Source organism: Mustela putorius, unplaced genomic scaffold (genome assembly GCF_011764305.1).
Source record: "Mustela putorius furo isolate JIRA1106 unplaced genomic scaffold, ASM1176430v1.1 tig00000145_pilon_pilon_pilon, whole genome shotgun sequence".
In the NCBI taxonomy this organism is placed as follows: Eukaryota; Metazoa; Chordata; class Mammalia; order Carnivora; family Mustelidae; genus Mustela; species Mustela putorius.
Window position 1 is genome coordinate 27,237,664 of NW_025421294.1, and position 23,270 is coordinate 27,260,933.

Sequence of the window (23,270 nt, forward strand, 5' to 3'; positions counted from 1 at the left end):
CCCAGAGAATGAAATGTCAACTCCAACAAATGCAGGGTGATCTATTTGTGCTTAGAATTTTCAGGGTTAGCAGAAATCGCCTGTGGCTCCAGGGAGGGTTGCTGCCACATGTCCCTACAAAGAGAGGGAGGCATCGAGGGCAGTGGGAATGAACTTCTCTTTGGAGGTGTCATTAAATAGGTATAAGACTCTAGATGGCTTTTCTTGACACTAGTCTGGACAACTGGAATAAAAAATTGTTTAATCTGTTGTGTCATTCACATCTTGCTCTCTAAATAAAACAGAGCACTTTTCCCATTTATTTCTAGCCTCGCATTTAAAACATGCTCTTCCTCTATAGGAGGACCTCAGGCTTCTGTGGTTCTGCTGCTGCCGCATTTTGTGCATCCATTGCAGTGAAATAGGCTTTGATGTGGGCACACTGGGAGGTATCAAATGGGAGAGGCCTGCCAGGCAGATGTTCTAATTGGAGTGCTTCTAGAATATGCCCCACCTCCTTCTCGTCCTTTACTCTCTTCTGTTTGGTTGTTACATATGCTCTTGGTTTCCTTTTTAGCATTTGTCTGTGAAGAATGAGATTCTCTGCCTCATGCTTGCATGTCCATCTCCTGCCAGTATAGCTTTGGAGGATGTCTTTGTGTCCCAAAACATGACTTCCCACTTGAAGGAATGCTTCTCAGGACACTCTGTAGATACCCAGTGTGGGTCTCTGCATCCTGGGCTGTCTGGGTCCCCTGGGACATCCGGTGGTTTTCAGTCTCAGGAACCTGGTATTCATTGAGAACCTGTGGTCAGGTTCTCTTCAGCAACCTGTGGTCAGGTTGCTGAAGAGAGATGGCATCTGTGAGTCTGAGGGCTGGGGATTGCTGGGGATCGGAGCCGTTGACTGTTGCTGAACAGGAGCTGCGTCAGCAGGGGCAATTCAACACCTATGTCAAATGCTTGATCTTTTTTTTTTTTTTAAATATTTTATTTATTTGACAGAGAGAGATCACAAATGGACAGAAAGGCAAACAGAGAGAGAGAGAGAGAGAGAGAGAGAGGAGGAAGCAGGCTCCCTGTGGAGCAGAGAGCCCGATGTGGGACTCGATCCCAGGACCCTGAGATCATGACCTGAGCTGAAGGCAGAGGTTTAACCCACTGAGCCACCCAGGTGCCCCAGATGCTTGATCTTTTATTACCTCTGTGTGGTGGTTAAGCTAATTTCTCAACTGTAGCCTAAAGGAAATGAGGTACATTTGTGGAGTAGTAAAGGAGAAGGTAGCTCCTGCCTTCCCTAGTCCCGTTCCTTCATTCCTGACCCCAGCCAGAGCAGGATGCTTGTTCTCAGAGTCCCCATGCCTCTCACCTGAAGATATGTGACTGATGGCAGATCTAGTGTCACAGGTACATCCTGGCCCATGACTTGAGGCTCCTGAGCCATCAGAGGGTGGACTGGAGGTTAGAAGCAGCTGGAGTGTCCGTGTCCTCCATGTAGATCGGATGTAGCAGTGACTGCAGTAGCCCCATGGGGTCCAGGGCTCAGAATTTCCACCAGAGCACCCCCAACCCCACAAGGTTTCAAACTTGTTCACCAGAACAAGGCTCTGTACCCTCTCCGAAGATGAGGACCATGTCCTTCTTGTTGGCTCAGTGCCTCCTGGATCCACTGCCCCCCCCCCACCAGAGTAGGAGGCTGGCTGTAGGGTGGGGTAGCCCCTCATGGAGCTCGAGGCATCGCAGCAGTAGAGTTCCCACCCTGGAGCCTGAACTGTTCTACTGGAAGGCTCTGCTCTAGCATTAGAGCCCTGCCTTGAGCTACATGTCCATCCTTGTCCAACAAGTAGCACCAATTGGTTGATTAATTTTTAGTAATGAAAACCCTTCTGTGGCCATGCGGACGAGAACAAAATTATCTGTGACTTGTTATACATTCTAGATGAATATGTATAACAAAATTTAAACCTAATCTCATTCAAAGTGACTTTTCTTAGTTACAAGAAAAGATGGTCATAAACTGAGTTCTACAGGAAATTCCTCTCCGTGGGCTGATGTCTCACCGTGGGATCTTGAGAAAGGAGAAAGAATAACCATAAAGAGGACTTGAGGAATTCACCTGTGTACTCACAGTATGCTGAGCAGTTAGTGCAGAACAAGTCCAGGTGTGTTAGCAGTGTGGGCCAAACCCTGGGGGACATGGCAGTCATGAGCAGAGGTGGGGAAGGACCTTGTGGAGGTGGAGAGCCTTGGAGAGGCTGCTGGAGATGTGTGTGGGTGGAGTACTTATGTATGTCAGGAGGAGGAATCCTTGAGTGTAGATGGGGCCTTGGAATAGGACCCTGTCTGGTGGGAAGGAAGAGAGAAGAGATGTGGGGGTGGATATCCAGGCCCTTGTCAGAGTGATTGATCAGGGGCTCTTCGAATGCCAGGAGAGGACTCACATTCCACTGTGCTCACATCCAGTAAAGGGTTATCCTGGGACCCTCAAGATGTCCTGGAATGTACTACCAGCTGCCTGTCATCTTGCTACTTCCAGCCATATCTTCTCCCTTCTCCCACTTCTGTTGATCTCTTCCCTCTCTGTCCTTGGGGTGGGGAGTGGGTGCTGGCCATTCCATGGAGCTGCAAATCCCTTTCTGTGGCCCTCACCCTGGAAGCTTAGCCCCAGGGCCCTGGCCCTGCTCCCACACAAACCTCCAGCTCCAGGGCCTAGGACCGCTCAGTCGAGGGAAAGTCTCTGAGAACCTGGTTGTCTCCACTTAGAGAAGCCAGGGGACAAGTGCCCCCGCCATGGGAGGGGATATTTGGGAGCTCTGAGCAGGAGTATAGAGTCAGGCCTGGGATGCTCTACTGAAAGAGTGGGAAGGCAGGTTGAAGTGAGGGTAGAAGTGGTGAGGCCGAGGGGCCTGCCTTCATCCTCTCAGCGCTCTGAGCAATGGGAGCTGAGATTTTCAGAAGTATAGGGAATTTATGAGTTGAGCTTTCCAATCTTGAATGCCAGAAGGGAAGCACGAAAGCCTGGCACATGGTCTTAATTCTTTACTCTTATGCTCTCTAACCACTTTGTTCTGTCTGACTCATTGGTACCCTCCCCCCACCCTCGGCACACCAACCTGGTCTGTGTGCTCAGGGTGGCTCGGAAGCCCAGCCTACCCATCTTTAGGTGATCCCAGCTATCAGCCTCTCCAGAAGGCCTGACCTCCAACGGCTGACTCACATCTTACCAGGCACCACCCCTACCCTCCTCTCCCTCCCGAGTCCCATGTGTATACCTTGCCTGCCAGCGTGACTGAACAGAAGCAGGCTTGGATGGGGCTTGGAGGTGGCCCTGTGACTCCAGAGTCACGTCCCCTGTGGCTGCAGGAACCTCCTTAGTTCAGGTGCTTTGAGGTTTAGCTGGAATTGTTTTGGGGAAGAAAGGGCTCCATGGGGAGAAAGTCATAGCTTTTCAAGAAGTCTCTTCTAAGAGACTCGCTGCCCTGTGGAATCTAGGGAGCGACATCACAACAGAGCTGTTGTGGAATAATTAGGCCAGTCATCATGGAAGACAAGACGTGATAAGTGATCTTCCCAGCTGTGGCGCTGAGCTTTGCTCCCAGCCAGGTGTGAAGTCTTGTTGCATTAGGAGCTTTTTTTTTTTTTTTCAGTGATGTTTGTTTCTATATAACCAAGCATTATGGAATGTTAGGGAATGAGAGACACCTCAACAGTTGGGGATGACAGAGCAAGGGGCCTCTGGAAGTCTGAATGACCCTTGTTATCCATTCCTTACAGGAAAAAAGAGATTCTTGGTAGGAATTCTGACTCCTGATACAGAATTTTTTGAATTCCATAGCTGTTAGTGATGATAACATTAATAAACAGCTACCATTTTGTCAAAGCTTTAAGCAGATTACTTCACTGACTTAGATTCTTTGAGGTCCTATTCACTTGGTTATTTTAAAGATCTGGAAACAGGCTTCAGGATGGTAGGTGAGCTGCTTAAGGTCTTTTGAATATTACACAGTGGAGCTGGGGTTTGCAACTGGCCTTTTGACTGTGCCAGTTGCCCTCTTAACCACAAGCCTGTGTTATTACCACCCCTCCACACATATTTTTGAGGCTAAGAAAAGGACATTTGATGACACTGGGCTCTGAAAGCCAAAGCAGACCCTATCACATCAGATAACGCATCTCCACCTCCCAGAGGATGGCAGAGCTTGAGGTGGCCACTGGGGATTGGGCTGTGGGCAGTTTCTTGACATTCCCTATGGGGAGTGACAGAGCATGTCCTGTCCCTACTCATTCCCTGTGTCCCCAGCATGTGCACCTGTTTCTTCCCTTCTCCTATGGTGGGAATGGGCCTACAGGAAAGCCATGGAGGCTAGTAGAGTGAACATGTCTTTGACTGTTACCTTCCAGTTTCACAAGGGGGTCCAGTGGGACTTTGTAACCGTATGCACATTCATAATGTGTCCCTCAGCATCTGCCCCCATGTGGGGCAGGGCCTGAGCAGACCCACGGCTGGGCTTGTGCTTACAGAGCGGTGGGTGTTTAGACTCTGGGCAGAGACCTTAGCATGATGATGTGTGATGGTCTCTGTTTCTGCTTCTAAGAATTGGCCTTAGGAGGTTGCCAAGGGTCAAGGAAAACAGTCTCCCTTCCAAAAGCTGGGCTCTGGGACCTAAGTGAGGAGGTGGGACTCCCTGCTGTGGTAACCAAAGTGGTTACTCTTAGAACCAGCTCCTGGTTCCAGCCAGAGGCAAGTGCTGTACCTGCTGTGGAGGGGCTGTCATGAAAGAAGGCCCTGTCCTTCCCAGAGGTCGGGCAGCCCCAGGCACATGGGACATGGAGCTTGGTCAAGCTGTAGTGGTGGGCAATGGTTCTTCAGAAGTATGTCTCCCTCAGCTAGGTGGGTGTGTATACCGCTGGAGCTCACTGCCCCTGCCTTGTGGGACAGCTGTGGCTGGCCAGTGGTCGGGGCTGCCTGGGAGTGAGAAGGGAAGCTCAGCTCTCTAGGCTGGGCAGGTTACATTACGCAGATACCAAGGGAGGAATCCTGGCATTTATTTGTGCTGGGGCCGCTGGGCAGCCCAGAGTCTGAGAGAAAGTCAGGCATGACAGCCTGGAGTGGGTCTAAGAAGATGTGGGAGGAGACCACTATGGCCAAGTGCTGATAGTCTACAGGTGACACTATACCAACCCCTGGAGCCCTCCCACCACTCCATCCATCCTCATCATTGCACACCTGCCTGGGTGAACTCCAAGCATCTCCCTAGCTCCTGAGAACTTGCTGAGCATTCCGGGCACTATATTGAGGGCCAGGGCACAGGGAAACCTGACATACCCAGGCTGCTGTCTGTGGGTGGACATTGGTGAGTTAGGGCAGCCACTGGACATGGAGTGCTCTCGGCTTCCCTCCTCTCTCACTTCGCATCACTGTCTCCTAGCCACCACCCCGAGTCTCCTCTTAAAGCCAAGGAAACCGAGGCTCCCAAAGGCCAGCACCTTGTAGCCTCTTGCTCTGTGGGCCAGGGATCCTCATGGCTGCACAGAGCCAGCTCACGCTCTCCAGGCAAGCCAGAGCATTCTGTCCTTCTCTGGAGAGGCCACACATTGCCCAGTACTAAGCCTTCCCTCTTCTGCCTGCCACCCAGTGGCTGCTGAGACCTGCTGAGACCTGGGTAGTTAGGTGGCATCACTTCCTGTGGAAACAGGACAACCTGCTTGGGCCATTTTCCTGGCTTTGCTAAGTCTTGCTGGGAGGAGAAACTGGTGCCATTGTTTACATTTGGTGTGCCAGTGACACCGTGTCTCTGGGGAGGCCATGCTAGCACTGGGGAAGCCATGCTGGGCCATGAGACACTGCCCAGCATCACCAAAAGTAGCAGTGACCTGGGAAGTGTCAGCCTAAGTGGCGCGAGAGAGTGTATAAGGGATTTAGTCTGCCCAGTGGTTCCCAAACATGTCCTCATGTAGGGATCACCTGGATAGTTCCCAAAAAATACTGATACCTGTGTCCAAGCCCTAGAGATTGTCCTTCCAGTGGTCCGGGATACAGCCCAGGCTCTGGATTGTGTAAAGATCCCTATTTGGAAACCCCTGGGCTTGCCTGTGGAAGAAAGGCAGACAGAACAACTGCTTTTCCCCTCATTGTCCTCCTAAGCCTCTGTTCTTCAGGGGAAAAGAAGAGGCCAAATCTTTCATGTGCCTTTGCTCTAAGCCAGTGTGAGTATCAGGCTGGCCTGGCTCCTGGGCTAGTAGACACAGGGCAGGCATTTCTGCGGCTGAGGAGGGATGAGCAGTGTTGTTGGCTCACCCCTGTTCTTTCCTCATAAGCATGTCATGGAAACTGCCCTGAATGTCCTCCCACAGCTGAGCAAACTGAAGCTCACAGAGCAGGGCAAGGATGGGGAAGAGAACTGGTGGTTTTACCTGGAACTCTCAGACAGGCTTCTTACTAGGTGACTGGCAATCCAGCTCGGCTGACCACGGGTGCCTTCTTCCTTTTTGACTCTGTTATAAAAGAAAATTGAAAAAGATCCTTATTGTGCCTTAAAGGCTTTTTAATTATATATAACTCATTTAATTTAAACTACTCTAAGTTCCATTTTTAATATAAGTTTTATAGTGGTACAGTGAAAGTGCCTTCTAATCAAAGTGTGTTTGGAGATTTATCTCCCTATACAAAAGCAGCTACCCCTGGGAGCCCCAGCCAATTATTTATTCAGACAGCAATCAAAAATCAGCAAGTACTAAGTGGAGGGAATGGTGGTGGAAGCTCGTGGGAGTGCGAAGGCATCAGAGAGGCTCTTCCCCCGGGGGTCTCTGAAAGTTGAAGGAGCCAGGTCAGCACACACAGGCTGCCTTTGTGATGCTCACTGCCATTTCTGGGACAAATGCTTCCACTTCTCACTGCTGATGCTTCGGCTATGGAGAGGGGAGAAGATGCAGAGCAGGGCTGGCTTCTTGGTCAGAAGGGATGACTGGGCCATCCTGAGCAGGGAAGGTCAGACTCCACAGGGACTGGGGTCCTCCCTCACCACCCCTCTAAAGTAACTAGCCCTTTTATCATCATGATTCTGTGCCCCCTGCCCTGTTTTATTTGTGACCATGCTGCTTCTTACCCTGACATGTTCTGTAAATTTCATTTGCTTTTCGGCAGAGACGGACCGTCTCTCCACGTCAGATCAGAAGTTCCATGGTGACAGAGACTGTCCCTGTCTTAGTGCTGCTGTATCTCCAGGGCAGTAAATAGTTATGGAATGAATAAGTACATGAAGGAATGAAGAGGTGAATAAATGTCAGGAGACCATCAGAAACATTGCCAAGAGCTGTGGGTAAGGAGCTGAGTGTCTTGGGGGGACTCATGGTGGTAGGCACAGCAGGATAAGGCTTCCCTTGGAGGCTGGGAATGAGGAAAGAGAGGTGAAGAGAGAGTGTAGGTGATGCCCCAGAGGGTGGAGGGGCCACTGGCCAGGTAGGCGGGTTGGAGGAGAGGGACCTGTTTCTGGGTTGGAGGAGAGATTCTGGTGGGGAAGCTAAGATCGAGGGAGCTTCTCTGTCCCTTTGAGGGCAAGAAATCTTCCCATCCTTAGACATCTGACTATCGGGATGTTCAACCTGATTCCCATCTCACCCCACCCGGGCTGGCCTGCAGGCCCCCTTTGCCCCCTTGCTCCCCCATGTCACCCACCCCCAGCTTTACCGTGGCTCTGGAACACTTTGCACCTTCATGTTAGGTCCTGTCTCTGACACCCTTCCCTCCATGCTCCATGTTTAAAAAGAAGAATGAAATAGAGACCTGAGGAATGTGCTGGGGGCACATTTATCTTCCTAATTTTTAGACATAGGTTATTTTTTTGTTTTTGTTTTTTAAAATAGTTTTCACAGTGCTTATTAAGTTTATTCCTAGGTATATTTTTATCTTTGATGCAGTTAGATATGGGAGTCTTTTCTTCATTTTATTCTGATGCTTCATTATTAATGTATTGAAATGCAACTGGTTTCTGTACATTGATTTTGTGTCCTGTGGCCTTACGGAGTTCATTTATCAGTTCTAGTAGTTTTTTGGTGGAGCCTTTAGGGCTTTCTATATATAGTATCATGTCATGTGCAAATAGTGGAAGTTTTACTTCTTCCTTACTGAGTTAGATTCCTTTTATTTCTTTATCTTGTCTTATTGCTGAGGCTAGGACTTGAGTACTGTGCTAAGTAAAAATGGTGAGTGTAGACATCCTTGTCTCACTTCCAATTTTAGAAGAAAAGTTTTCAACTTCTCACCACTGATTATGATGTTGGCTGTAGGTTTGTCATATATGACTTTATTATGTTGAGTTATGTTCCCTATTAACTACTTTGGTGGGGGGTTTTTATCATGAATGGATGTTGTAATGCTTTTTCTGCATCTGTTGAAATGATTATATGGTTTTTATCCTTTCTTTTATTGATGCGATGTATCATGATGATTGATTTGTGAATATTGAATCACCCTTGCATCTCAGGAATAAATCCCAGGTGATCATGGTGAATGATTTTTTTAAAAAAATGCATTGTTGTTGAATTCAGTTTACTAATACTTTGTTGAAAATTTTTGCATCTATGTTCATCAGAGATCTTGTCCTGGTATCTTTATCTGGTTTTGCTATCAGGGTAATACTGGCCTCATAAAATGAATTTGGAAGTTTTCCTTCCTTTGAATTTTTTAGAGTAGAATTGGTATTAACTCTTAGTTACATGTTTGATAGAATTCACCTGTGAAGCCATCTGGTCCTGGTCTTAGACTCTTGTTTGTTGGGAGGTTTTTTTTTTTTAATTACTGATTCGGTTTCATTGCTGATAACTGGTCCATTCCGATTGTATATTTCTTTCTGCTTTGTTTGTTAGGTTATATGTTTCTAAGAATTTATCTGTTTCTTCTAGGTTGTCCAATTTGTTGATATATAATTTTTCATAATATTTTCTTGTAATTGTTTCTATTTCTGTGGTGTCAGTTGTTATTTCTTCATTTCATTTCTGATTTTATTTGAGTCCTTTCTCTCAACCCTTCTCTCTTTGATGAGTCTGGGTAAAGGTTTATTAATTTTGTTGATCTTTTCAAAGAACTAGCTCCTGGTTTTATTGATTTTTTTTTTTAATTTCTATCTTATTTCTGCTCTAATCTTTATTTTTTTCCCTTCTATCTGCTGGTTTGGGGTTTTGTTTGTTGTTCTTTTTCTAGCTCCTTTAGGTATATGATTAGTTTGTTAAGGCATAGGTTATTCTAAACCTCATCTGGGTCTTACAGCTGGCATAGAGGAAAAAAAGGTGGCAGATTTGAATATCATCTTAAACAGGTTGATGCTAAGCTACATCATCTATTGGCTGGTACCTGGAGGGTATAATAAATAATTAAAATGTGAACTTCTGTCCTCTTTCCTCCCAGAGGCCATCTGTCTTCACCACCATCTGTCCTCCCCTGAACACCCACAAAGTGGTCTTGATTTTCTTACAGTGTTCAGTCTCCTGGAATCAAGCCAAAGCAGGGGAGATGCTTATTTGGTAGGACAACTAGTGAACATGAAGCCTTTCCGAATGAGGAAGGCATCCTAGGATATCTCTGTTTCTGTAGAAAGTTATCTGAAAAAGGAAAAGTATAGTAATCAGGCTCCCATGACAACCGATGTTTTTCATGACCCTCATGGGGAACCTCAGTTGCCCACCATTTCTCACCAGGAGATCTTGAAATAATCTGATTCCATTCTTACAGTAAATGTGTTTAAGGTCTATAATATGCCAGGCTCCATGCTGGGGTGAGAGATGAATGAGTGTGGACTGTCTGGAAGACAGATGCTGCTCTAGAGATGGCAGTCTGGCATGACTGTCGCTTGTGGGGGTTAACTAGTTGTGTACATCAGGGGCTGGGCTTTGTCAAGCAGGCTTGTGTCCCCTGGAGATGACAATAGCTGTTAATGAGGCTCACACTCAGGTGCCAAGTTAGAGCCCCATGCTACTAGCTGTTAGGGTGGTTTAGCACACCATGATCGCTTGTTCTGGGGCAGGTATGTGGATTGTTTTCTAAATCAAAAGGTTAATTAGTTTTTTATTTGCTGGGCTGTCAGAGAGAAAAAATTGGAAAGTGCCTCTCTTTCCTCCTTGGTCTCCTGATCTTGTGCAGGTGATGATGTTGAACAAGGTAGACTGATCCATGAGTCATTGACATTTACTCCTTAAGATGTGATTTTGTGTTTACTTGTATTGTCACTTTGGTAGATTTGCCACAGAAGACAGCCTTAAACACAGAGCCGACTTCTCTTTTTTAATTGTACATAAATAACCTTTAAAACATAGCTTTAAGGGCGCCTGGGTGGCTCAGTGGGTTAAGCCGCTGCCTTCAGCTCAGGTCATGATCTCAGGGTCCTGGGATCGAGTCCCAGCATCGGGCTCTCTGCTCAGCAGGGAGCCTGCTTCCTCCTCTCTCTCTCTGCCTGCCTCTCTGCCTACTTGTGATCTCTCTCTGTCAAATAAATAAATAAAATCTTTAAAAAAAAATAGCTTTAATACCTAGAATTTAAAATCCCTAAGTCCTCATATAAATTTCTGTTCATGCCTTACTACAAAAACCAAGAAAACTATCATCCAAGTTATCTTAATTTCTGAAGGCCTGGGAAATATTCGCATACTCAGTTTTCTATCTGGTGTCTTGTAATCACTATCAATAACTTTTCTCTTCAGAGAAGCACAGCTTTCTCCTGTACTGGTCACTTTCTGCTTCCTATCGGAAAACATGGGGCTGAACTGGCTGTTAGACTCAGCCCATGGTTCTGAGAGGTCCCCTAATTGATCTCGGCTGGCCTGTCTGGTCTCCCATTTTACAGATGGGTAAACAGGAGTGCAAGGGTCTGGATGGCTCCCTCAAAGGCTGCAGCTGCTGGAGCTGTTGCTAATAAAATCAGGTCACTCAGCCCTTCTGCAGGCTGTGAGGCTCTTGTTTCACATTGTCCCTTGTGGACATAATCAAATTGATGTTCTTCATAAGTATGCCACAGAGACACTATTTGCAGGTTCATAATGATGCTTTTTTTTTTTTTAAACAAATGCTTTGTACCTTAATTGTACAGAGATTTCTTTGATATTTTTTCAGAATCATCCATGCATGTACTCTTCCTTCTGTTTTTATAAATTCTCTCTTCCTATGTAAACACCAGTTTCCTTACACTGATCAGTTTTTGTTAGGACATAGAAGGGACCCAGAGCTTGCTAAGGGTATCTCCATGGTTCAGCCCCAGAGTGTTGGAGAAGGTCACCTCCTTTGCCTGTGTGGCCATGCCCAGACCTAGCCTTCCCTTTCTTGGTCTCCTTAGAAGGACAAGTGAGGCCTCCCCTGATAAGGTAGCATGCGGGCAGGGCTGGCTGAAGGTGGGAGGGCCCATGCCCTGTGTCCCACCTCCTTAGCTCCTTAAGCATTATTGAGGCCAAGTGCTGCTGGCTGTGCCTCTGCCCCCTTGAACATACCTTGAAGGCATGAAGGCAGTCTACTAGAGAAGACACACATCTTTCTACCCTATAGGGCTCCTGAGCATGTGACTCTGTTCTATGCAATGTTCAGAGATGAGCTCTGACCCTTTGACTAAGTGGTATTTCTCAAGAGCCCACACTTCCTTGTTTGAAGATTTTCTTGAGCACCTGCCACAGGTTCTATATGACTGGAGGAGGCAGTGGATGTTCAGATTATCCCCACCCTGTCTCCGAAAATTCTGTTGTTTGCTGGATAATTCAGCTTGGCTTTCAAAGTAACCTTTGCGTTTAAGGGTTTTAGGGTTTAAGTTTTAGGGTTAATCCCCTAATCCTCCTGTCATCTGGCTTTGAATACCCAGACATGATGTACTGGGAAATCTAACAATGCAGCCATTTTCCTCCTGCCTTTAACTGAGCCATATAAACAAGATAAAGTGTACAAAGTGGTTGGTTTGTGCTCAGTGAATGGGAGCCAGTAACGGCATACATGCTGCATAAGGCGTCACTTCAGTTAGCTGTATTTTGTCAGTCCAAGTGAAGACTTTAATTGCAGAATGGTGTCTTACTAGCAAAAATGAAAGTGGTTAAAGTTTTTTAAAATTCAAGTGCAAAAAAGAAAAACTGTAAGAAAGGTTGTTAAAGAAGCATTAATTTTAAGAGCATCTCAGACATGAAAAACTTCAATTTTAGATGTCAGGATTTCAGGAATGATGAGTGCTGAGTGTTAGCAAAGCTTTGATCTCCACTATACCAAATGGTTTACAAATCGAGCATGTGGACTTCCTTGTGTAGCTTATTCCAGCATTTGGGGCCTGAGGAGCTCTGACGGAGAGGGCTTCTCCTGTTCCTGTGATGCTGGCCTGAGACACTGTGTGTCCTGTGCTCACTGTTGGGACATGGGCATGGGTCAGGGCCAGCAGCTGGCCACCTCTGTGGCCCATGCCGCATCGGCCCCAGATCCACTTGTGCTTTGTGTGTGAGGACCTGGCCATGCTGAGCTCTGCTCAGCTTGGTGCTTCCCTGTCATCCTCTTTTTGGTTGTGGATGTTTTTGATCCCCATCTTTCTAACCCACAGAGCCAACATTTTCCCAGAAGCCACCAAGTCCCATTCATATTCTGAGTGACAGTCTGAGGCTTTCCCCCTAAGCAAGGATGGCTGGCCAAGTGGCTGAGGTGGTGTACCTTTGGTCTGTGGCTGTGCTCCACCAGCCTTTCGCTGAGCCCAACGCACAGCCTGAGATCCCTGAGCACGGCCTACAATGGACGTGACCAGGATCCCAGGATGGAATCTGAGGATCCTCATTTATGCTCTTGGAGCTGCTCTCAAACTGCTTTTTGGGAGCTGAGAATCTGTAATAGATTTCTGGATTATGAAAAATATTACTCAGCACTCACATTATATTGATTCAAAAATAAAGATTATGCAGTTGAACTGCACAGTAAAATACAGCTTTATGGAATGGTAATTTTTTACTTAAGTTCCTCTCCATTATAGTGGAAGATAATGGATTCAGGAAGGGTACAATGAGGAATAAAGCTGTTGTATTGTATTGGTTAAATGACATTTAAAATGATTTGGCTGTCAAATTCACGGAAAGGTTATGAACAGTGAATGAAAAATCTAAAATTAATTCCCTACTTCAAGAAAGTGTGATTTATACCATAATAAAATTAGATTTTTAGTTAAAGAAATGTAGTCATTAAGTAATGCCCATGCACTAACTCTCATTTATAACCATCTGGTTTGAAGGTTCGGCAGCAAATAATCTCTTCCTTAGGCAATGCATCCAAGGCCCTGGTGTCATTTATGCCCGTGAATTTTGTTCTGTACCGCTCTGCTACAGTTTTTTGGGGGTTCTTCTTCAAGTACTAGAGAGGCAGGTTGTTACTTAGCCTCAGTAATGGACGGAGTCGTTGAACTCATTTGCCTTCCCAAATGACCCTTTCCCTTTTCCCCCTTAGTCCTCTCCATTCGTGGTGATAGCAGTGAGGACCGCCACCCCTGGAGGACGCTTGCATGCCTCCCTAAACACGGTCTGGGCCTATTTTTACTTGGCCCATTCACCACCTCCACTCTATGAGGAAGGCACCAAACCCTCCTTTGTTTTACAGATGAACATACTGAGGCTTAGGTCAATGGTGTTCACCCAAGGTGGCAGGGGCCGAGCTGGCAGGAGTAAGCCAGGATCCAGCCCACATACTCTGGCTTCAGACTGTCAACTTTTTTCTTCTTCTTTGCTCTCTCTCTTTTTTTTAAGTTAACATATAATGTATTGTTTGCCCCAGGTGTACAGTTTGTGAATCATCAGGCCTTACACATTTCACAGCACTCACCATAGCACATACCCTCCCCAATGTCCATAACCCAACCATCTTCTCCCTACCCCCACCCCAACCCTCAAGCAACCCACAGTTTGTTCCCTGAGATTGAGTCTCTTATGATTGGTCTCCCTCCCGATCCCATCAGAGTGTCAACTTTTAATCCCTATCATAGATCTTCTGAGTCCTGGCTGAGCATTTGCTCTGAGGCAGCAGAGTGTGGCGGTAGCATTTCTGAGACTGACATATAGCCCTGACTTGGCCTCTTAGCCCTCATGTGATGATGAGCGTGCCGCAACTTTCCTTCTGTCAGAACTTCCTTCTCTGCATATCAGGGAATGGGATGCATGCCCTCTATTAAACATTCTCCTGACTGGTAAGGTTGGGTACTTTATCCTGGTTCATCTTTTAATTTCAGTGGAAGCATATCAGATATACAGGCAAGAGTGTATACCCTACGCATAGAGCTCAATGGATTTTTACACAGTGGACACACCCATGTGGCTGCAATCAGGATCACAACTGAGAACATTCCCAGCACCCCAGAAACCATCTTGGTGTCCCCTTAGCCATTGTCCTCTCAAAGGTAACCACCAGTCTGTCACCAGACATCGCTTTTCTTGGTTTCTGCACATTATAAAAACGAAATCCCACAAACTGCACTATTCTGTGTCTCTTTCTCTCTCTTGACACGAAAGCTGAAATCCCATCTGTGAGGCTGACTTCAGATCCTGCTTCTGTTCCTCCTCACAGTGGTGACGTTTCCCATGCATGGCCATGCCAGTGCTCATCGACCTGGGCTTGCAACAGTGGGCATCTGGGTGGTCCCTGTCCCCACCTATTGTGGGCTGTGCTGGGATGCATGGGTGCAGACCAGCTTCTGCGGGTACTTCCCCAGGAGCGGAGGTGCTGAGAGAAAGGAATTCACACTGTTAAAAAAAAAAAAAAAAAAAAAAAGGAAAGAAAGAAAAAAGAATTTAATAGAGGGAATTCGTTGAGCAGGTATTAAAGGATTAAACAGGCAAAAAAGGACTCCCTGAGATAAGGATGAGAGCCGGCAGCAGGGAGCCCCATCGAACTGACACTCAGACCAGTGAGGAGAGTCCTGCTGGGGCTGGTTCCTCCAGACTAGGAAATCACAGTTGCTCCATGTCCTTGCATACATTTGATGTTACTGTTGTCGTTGCCTTTTAATTTTTTTTTTCCCTGTGGTGTATAATAGTATCCCACTGTGGTTTTAACTTGTGAAGTTCTTTTCCAAGTACATGAAGCTCATTTTTCAAGTACGTGATTTCATTTGTTTTTATCTATTTGCACACGTGTTCTCTGTATTCTGCACGAGTGCTCTGTCAGCTCTGTGTGTGGTAAATACATTCCGCTGACTGCTTGACTCTTCACTGTCTTAATCCTGTCCTCTCATGAACAGAAGTCTTTGTTTAATCAAGTCCAGCCTATCATTCTTTTCCTTCATGGTGGTACCTTTCCCATCCTATTGAAGAATACTCACTTGCTTAACGGTCATGAAGATAATCTCTTAAGGTATCTTCTGGGGACATAATTGTTTTACCTTTCACATTTATGTCTGCAGTTCATCTGGAAGTGACTTTTATGTTTGTTGCCAGGTAGGAGGTTAAGGTTCAACTTTTTTCCAAAAAAATTTTATCCGATTGATTTAGCACCCTCTATTGAAAAAGCCATCCTTTCCCCATTGTATTGGATTCATGCCTTTGTCATCCACTCAGAAACTGGGTATGTGTGATTTCCGGCTCAACTACAGATTGTGTCCTTTCCTTCCTGTCTTCCTTCTTATCTTCTTTTCTTCCCGGGCCCCCCCTCTTGCATCCAACATTCCTTCCATCCATTGTTTTTCCTTCCTCTCTCCCTGTCTTTCTTCCTCTCTCCCTCCCTCCCTTTCTTCCTCCCTTCCTTCCTCAGGCTTCTTAGGGATCCATCAAGTTTATCCGTCTCTTCAAAGAACCAACTTTTGGCTTTAAATTTTTATGGTATATATTTCCCCCTATTTCATTGATTTCTGCTCCTATCATAATTGTTTCTTACTACTTTTTGAGGGCTGAAATTGTCCTCCTCCTAGCTTTCAGAGGCGGATGCGTAGGTCATCGATTTCTAGCCTTTATTGTTTTCTAACATATGCTTTTTAGGTTGTATTTCCCTTGAAGCATTGCTTTATCCACATCCCACAATTTTTGAAATGCTATAATTCACTTGTCCTTCATTCCAAAATACCTTATTTCTTTTGTGATTTTTTTTTGAAATTATGTGATATACTCATATATAAATCCATGGGTCAAATATTGGGAGAGTTTTCTCCATATCCTCCTGTTATTGACTTCTAATTTAATTTTACTCTAGTCACAAAACTGTATTTGTTCTCTATATGATTTTATTAATTTGCAACTTGCTGCAACTTCTTGATGGCTCAGCATGTGGTCAGTTTTTATAAATGTTGAATGGACAGTTGAAGAGAACGTGTAGTATGCAGTCATTGGTTACTGTTTGATGTACATCTTTGTCCTCAGCCCAGAAACTGGGTATGTGAGGTTTCCTGCTGAATTTCAAATTCTGTGTACATTTTTTCTTTCTTCCCTTCCCTTCTCTTCCCTTTTTTTCTCTTCCTTCCTCTCCCTGCCCCTCCTCCTCCTTTCCAAACTTCTTCCCTTCTCTCTGTCCTCTCTCCCTTTCAGAGATTGACATAGGTCCAGTTTGCTAATGATGAGGTTCAAATTTTGTAGATCGTTACTGATTTATTTCCACTACTTATTTTGTCACTTAGTGACAGGTGTTTCTTTAATTCTTGGACCATTATGGTAGATTTTTCCATTTCTTCTTTGAGTTTTGACTTTTTGATGTTTAAGCTATGCTACTGCTCTTCTACAAGTTTAGGATTGCTATGCATTCCTGTTAAATTGTCTTGTTATTGTTATGAACCATCCCTTTTTGTCACTAATAATAATTCTTGCTTTGGAGTTTACTTTATCTATACCAGCTTTCTCCTGGTAGGAATTAATGTTTATCCTTTCTATTTTTTTTTTTAAAGATTTTATTTATATATTTGACAGAGAGACACACAGTGAAAGAGGAAATACAAGCAGGGGGAGTGGGAGAAGGTAAAGCAGGCTTGCCTTTGAGCAGGGAGCCTGATGGAGGGCTCAATCTCAGGACCCTGGGATCATGACCTGAGCCAAAGTCAGACGCTTAATGACTGAGCCACCCAGCCGCCTCATAGGCTTTCTATCTTTTTACATTCAGCTTTTTTGTATCCTTTTATTTATGGTATGTCTCTTATAAGTAGCATGTTATTGGATTTTGTTTTATCTATTATGTCAATCTTAGTATTTTGGTTAAATTATTTAGTCTACTTTTATTTAAATGGAATTAAATCTAACACATTATTCTCTTTATTCTTTTTTCTCTTTTTTCCTACCCTTTCTTGTCTTCCTTTGGATCAGTCATGTTTTTTGTTGTCCAACTTTGGCCTCGTAGTACTAATTTTACCACTTTTGAACGGTAAAAAACCATTCTAATACTTCTGTTCGATTTGACTTCCTGACCTTTGTGATCATATTATCATGTATTTTTCTACAAATTTTATTCATTAAAAGGCGATTATTGTACTAAGTAGACAAAAATAGGTTTATCTCTTTTTAACCCTTACTGGTGCTCTTTATTCCTTCTTACAAAAATATGCATTCATCTGAAAAAAATTTCCTTTTGTCCAGAGTGTTCCTTTGTGTTGCTTTTAGTAGTAATCTGCTGGCAGTATAGTCTATTTTTTTTTTTTAAAGATTTTATTTATTTATTTGACAGAGAGAGATCACAAGTAGGCAGAGAGGCAGGCAGAGAGAGAGAGAGAGGAGGAAGCAGGCTCCCTGCCGAGCAGAGAGCCCGATGCGGGACTCGATCCCAGGACCCTGAGATCATGACCTGAGCCGAAGGCAGCGGCTTAACCCACTGAGCCACCCAGGCGCCCCAGCTGGCAGTATAGTCTATTTTTGTTTATCTAGATAAATCTGTATTTTGCCCTGTGTATACCCATATTTTCACTGGGGATAGAATTCTAGTTTTCGGAATTGTGAAGATTTCATTCCATTATTTTCATTTCCATTATTGGTTCCATGATTATTTTCTTCTACAAAGTCATCTGTGCTCTTGTTGTTGGTCCTTTGTGGATGATAAGTCGTCTCCATCCCCATCACCCACCCGCTGTCTGATTTTGTGATTTTCTTTTTGTGATTTTTCTTTTTGTATTTTTCTTTGAATACCTCACATTAGTTTTCTTTGTGGTTGTCTTGCTTGGGTTTTATAGAGATTGCTAAATCTTTGGCTAGATGTTTTCCATAAATTTCAGAAAATCCCCAGTTGACATCTCTTCAAATATTTATTCTGCCTAATTTCCTGTATCCTTTCACTTTGAAACCTAAATTACATGCTTGTGGGATGTTTGCCCCATGTCCTCTAATGTCTGTTATACTCTTTTCTTTATTTTTCACTCTTTCTTTTCTCCTTTCAGATCTTCAGTGTGTGTATTTTCTGCTGATCTGGCTTCCAGCTTACAATTCTTCTCTTTAGCTGTGTTTAATCTTTTGTCAAATCCATCTGTTGAATTTTTTTGTTTAACTTTAAGTTCTAGAATTTTCACTTGATTTCTTCCTAGCGGATTGTGATTTTGTGATGAAATTCAATGTCTTTTATTTTCCTGAACAAATTATTCTTCATTATTTGTGTTTTATAAATCTAGAGCTTGTGTTTTATAATTCTAAAATCTGGGGACTGCTGTATTGTTTTTTATTGGATTTAGTCATTTGATCTCATTTCCTGCCATACTTAGTAATTGTGGATTGGGTGTTAGACATTATGTAGGAAAAATTATAAATCCTGTGGATATTTTTATCTTCCAGAGAGGATTTACTTCTCTTTGTTAGACATAGAATACTGGCAAATCATCTTGCTCTGCTAAGAATTGAAATTCTTGGAGAGTATATGATCTCAACTGACAGTCACCTGCACTTACCGGGACCACTTTTTCCTGGGAAGCCTAATTTTTGTCTCTCTAGCACCATGATAAGTACCAAAATCTATGCTTAATTTTTCAGCTGATTTGAGACTAATTTTTTGCTAATTTCTCATCCTCTTGCCCTTTATATGTGGAGCTCAGACATATTTACAAAAATCAAGAGGAAGCTGGGTGCAAATTATTGGGCTCACTGCTTTCTGGTTTCCTTTTCCAGGATTTGAGACCCTCAGGTTCTAGCTGCTTTGGTAGCCCTGACTCTGGTTATCTCTCAACTCAGTGAAACCTCTTTCAGCTCTAGAGCATTACTTTTTTGTTTGAATTCTATGCAAAACAGCCAATGCCCTAAGGGGGAAATTAGCACCTCAGCGGGCTTTTCTGTTCTCTGAATATTATCTCTTTAAGTTGTGGTTACATTTTTTTCTCTGATATGCCTTCAAAAAAAATTTTTTGGGGGGGGGGTGCCTGGGTGACTCAGTGGGTTAAAACCTCTGCCTTCGGCTCAGATCATGATCCCGGGGCCCTGGGATGGAGCCCCACATTGGGCTCTCTGCTTGGCAGGGAGCCTGCTTCCTCCTCTCTCTCTGCCTGCCTCTCCACCTACTTGTGATCTCTGTCAAGTAAATAAATAAAATCTTTAAAAACATTTTTTTTAAATCAAACTTTTATAGTTGTTTTTAGCAAAAGGATTGGTCATCTAATGCAAGTTCTTCTCTCATAGCCTGAAGTAGAAGTATCTCTCATCTGATTTCACACTATCTCATGAATTAAGTAGAGATCTGCATAAACTTTGTTATGTGTTAACTTTGAAATTTAAATTTAAATCCCAGCTGGCCACTGACCAGTAAGTGAGAGCTTGGACAAGTTTAACCTTCTTTGACCTTTTATTTCCTCACCTTTTAATCAATATGTGAGAAATGAAGTTGAAGAGACCTTTAAAGATCAGTTAATTCCACTTACTTAAACTATTTCAGAGCACAGTAAAAGGAAAACTTCTGAATTCATTATATGAAGCTGGTATCATTTTAATTCCTAAATCTGAGGGAAAAAAATGACACCTAAAAATAATAGAGCAATCTCATTTATGAATATTAATATAAAAACATATTTAAAATCATTACAAGTAGAATCCATCAATATTTTTTAGGAAGTGTATCATGATTAAGAAACGTTTATTCCAGAAATACAGAGATAGGTGAATACCATGAATTCTACTAGAGCTAAAGAGAATTCTAATAGATCTAAGGAGAAAAAGAATCATGAAAACCTCCTTAAATTCAGGAAAAGTATTTGATAAAATTCAACACAAATTTTTTATTCATCTAACAAGCATTGAACGTCTTGCTGTCTTACAGCGTTGAGGATAGCATTGGGGAAGCAAGAATGAAAAAGATATTGGTGCCATCCCATCTCACATTCCAGTGGAGGGAAATGGTCAGTAAAGAAGTAAAAGGACAAGCTAGAACATCCATTTATTTCAAAGACTCAGTAAATTGTGCATGGATTTCATTAATATGGTGGACATACCTTGAGCCAAAAGCCAGCCTTTTGTTTCCCTTAGTAAGGAAACACTAAAGGTTTTCTTCTTAAAGTCAGACACAGGACCAGTATGCCCATGGGCATGCCAAGTTTCCACAACACTTAACATCAGATAGAGGAATTAGCTGAAGCAATAAGACAAGAGAAAGACATGAGAAACCTAAGAAATGGAAGGAAAGATAAAATCATAGCTATTTGAAGATTACATAAATACATTGAAGGAAACACCAAAAGAATCAGTGGAATAAAAAATTCAGTCAAGGGGCGCCTGGGTGGCTTGGTGGGTTAAAGCCTCTACCTTGGGCTCAGATCATGATCCCAGGACGCTGGGATCAAGTTCTACATCAGGCTCTGTGCTCAGCAGGGAGTCTGCTTCCCTTCCTCTCTTTCTGCCTGCCTCTCTGCCTTTATTTGATCTCTGCTAAATAAATAAATAAAATCTTAAAAAAAAAAAAAAGAAATTCAGTCAAGTGGCTGGTTAAAAATCCACATATAAAAACCAGTTGCACTCATACACAGAAATAAAAAGCAGTTAGAAGGTATAATGAAAGAGAAATTCTATTTATGATAACAAAAAATCTACAAAAGAAATATTCAGAATACATACAGGAAAATTATAAAATACTCTTGGAAGAAATAAAAGTAAACTTGAACAAATGATGAGAAATACCATGTTGTTAGATAAGAAGATACAACATAATGCAGATGTCAGCTTTTCTTAATTTACAAGTTTTATACAGTTGCAGTAAGACATCCCTAAAGTCTTCTTCTTGAGGTATATAAGTTGCCTATGAATTTTCCCTGTTCCAGAAATACTGGTTAGTTCCAGGGATGTGGTGTCTGCCCCTGTAGCAGAGAGCTGAGGAGCAGTGTGGGCTTGGCTTTGTGCAGTGATGTGCCTTGCAGCTTACTTAGCTCTCATAACACTTAGCGCTTTCAGTGGTCCCTCTTCAGGAACCAGCATTCTAGAAGCTCATTTCACTAACTGGGCTGTGCTGATGAGCTGCAGGCCTATAGCATGTGTCTTCCATTGGTTTCCACTTGGGCTTTTGACTCATTACAGAAGTGGCAGTCAGAGAATGTAATTTGGGGCAGGGGAGGGGATACACTTTCAAGTGCCTCCTCAGTTTCATCCCTCATATTACCTCTGCTTCCTGATCCCAAAGGATACTAGACAAGAATGCTGATATTGTGAAAGACAAATGCCATTTGCTATAGAAGTGCTGGTGCTGAATGGTCCTCTTTGTCATGATGGCAAGAAGTTGGCCCAAGCTTGTTAGGTACCGTATTCTCTCTTCTTTGGTTTCCAGCATGGATTTTCCACTTTTCTTGATATTAGACTTTGTATCCTAAACTGGTTATTCATGATGAATTGTAGGTACTTTTGATTAGTTGTGAAACCACAGCATATGTTTCCAGCTTTACCCTCCTATTACTTCTCACTGGGTCTCTTCCTGCTTCATGAGCATACCCTGTTCTCTCCCCTTACCCTGCCTTTTCTTAAGCATTCTCTCTTCCTGGTGAACCCTCCCTCCCTTACTCCTGTCTGAAAGCCTGCACATTCTGCAGTGCTATTTCAAAGGCTCTTTTAAAAATCCCTTCCTTTATGTATCCACCTGAATATGAATATACTGGTATTTTTCAAGGTAAAACCACCCCTTTACTTCTTAGTAATTTATGTTTGTTCTGTAGCCTCCTGTCCAACTAAGAATGTTTCTTTTTTTTCAGCTATGAATGTTTTCAATGCAAGAATTCTGTTTTGCTTATATAACTTCTCAAACACTTTGCTTATTGCCCTATACAAGCGGGAAGGCAGAAATGAATTTAAAAAACAAATACCCTCAGGCCTAATTTAGTCCACTGGCCTGGACTGGCTGTCCAGATTGTAAGATTCCCACCCTTTGGAAACTATTGAGTTGAGCACAGTCAATCACTAGATCATGCCAGTGACCCACTCAGGAGCAATGGTGGTCTTCATTATGGCCCCACAAACCATAGTCTACTGCAGGTCAGATCATTCTGACTCCTAACTGCTTGTGTTTTTCCCAAGCCCTATAGTACCTGCAGTCTAGGTGGAAGATGTGGTATCAGCCCAGGTCAGGGTCTTCCTTCACACTTAGTACCAGTCCATATTCCACATAAGGAAGAAGACCACGAGAGTTGTCTCTCTATTCATTAAAAACTGAATGATTAGGACACTTGGGTGACATAGTCATTGAAATTTCTGACTCTTGATTTCGGATCAGGTCATGATCTCAGGATTGTGAGACTGAGTCCTGACATAGGCTCCCTATCAGGCATGAGGCCTGCTTAAGATTCTCTTTCTCCCTTTCCCTCTGGCCCTCCTGTGGCAAAAAAAAAACCCACAAAAAAACCTTACATGATTAATAATGTATTCTTTGATTAAGCCCCCCAAACAACAAGTTGTTTACCTTTACTGGTGTGTGTGTGTGTGTGTGTGTCTGTGTGTCTGTGTGTGTTGGGAGTTTAGCAGACCCAGCATTGCTGAATGTCATGTTCTTATGGAATTGTTCATCATTTTGTGAATAAATGGCTAGCAGAGGTGAAATTTTTGCAAGTATCTGTACATGTGAATTATTCTTCAAAAACACAAAGCCTTTCTTTTCTTGCAGGAGTCCAGAAGCTTTGAAGTCGCAAGAAGAGAAGGTAGGGAAAATGCATTCATACCCATTTCGTTCTCAGTGTTGACATTTTGGAAGTAGTTTGTTGAAGCTAACATGAACTTCAGACCATGGGAAGCCTGTTCTTTCAGATTTCATGTGGCCTTTTCTGGGTGCTGACTATTTGGTACTTGCCTTGAAGGACTGTAAGAATTGAAATCCAGGGCTGCTTGAGAGAACTGTGTCTTCTACTTCAACTATCCAAAGTGAAGATCTGGGGACCTGGCTTCTTCATGATCATATCTGG

General features: G+C 43.6%; 1 protein-coding gene across 1 annotated transcript in view; it reads left to right on the forward strand.

The window, feature by feature from the left end:
* The window catches only part of FSTL4 (follistatin like 4), a 408,238-nt gene that overhangs the window by 18,075 nt on the left and 366,893 nt on the right, over positions 1-23,270 (forward strand). Inside the window, exon 3 of the mRNA XM_045075507.1 lies at positions 22,976-23,009. Coding sequence (XP_044931442.1) covers positions 22,976-23,009 — 34 coding nt within the window. The remainder of the gene's footprint in view (positions 1-22,975; positions 23,010-23,270) is intronic.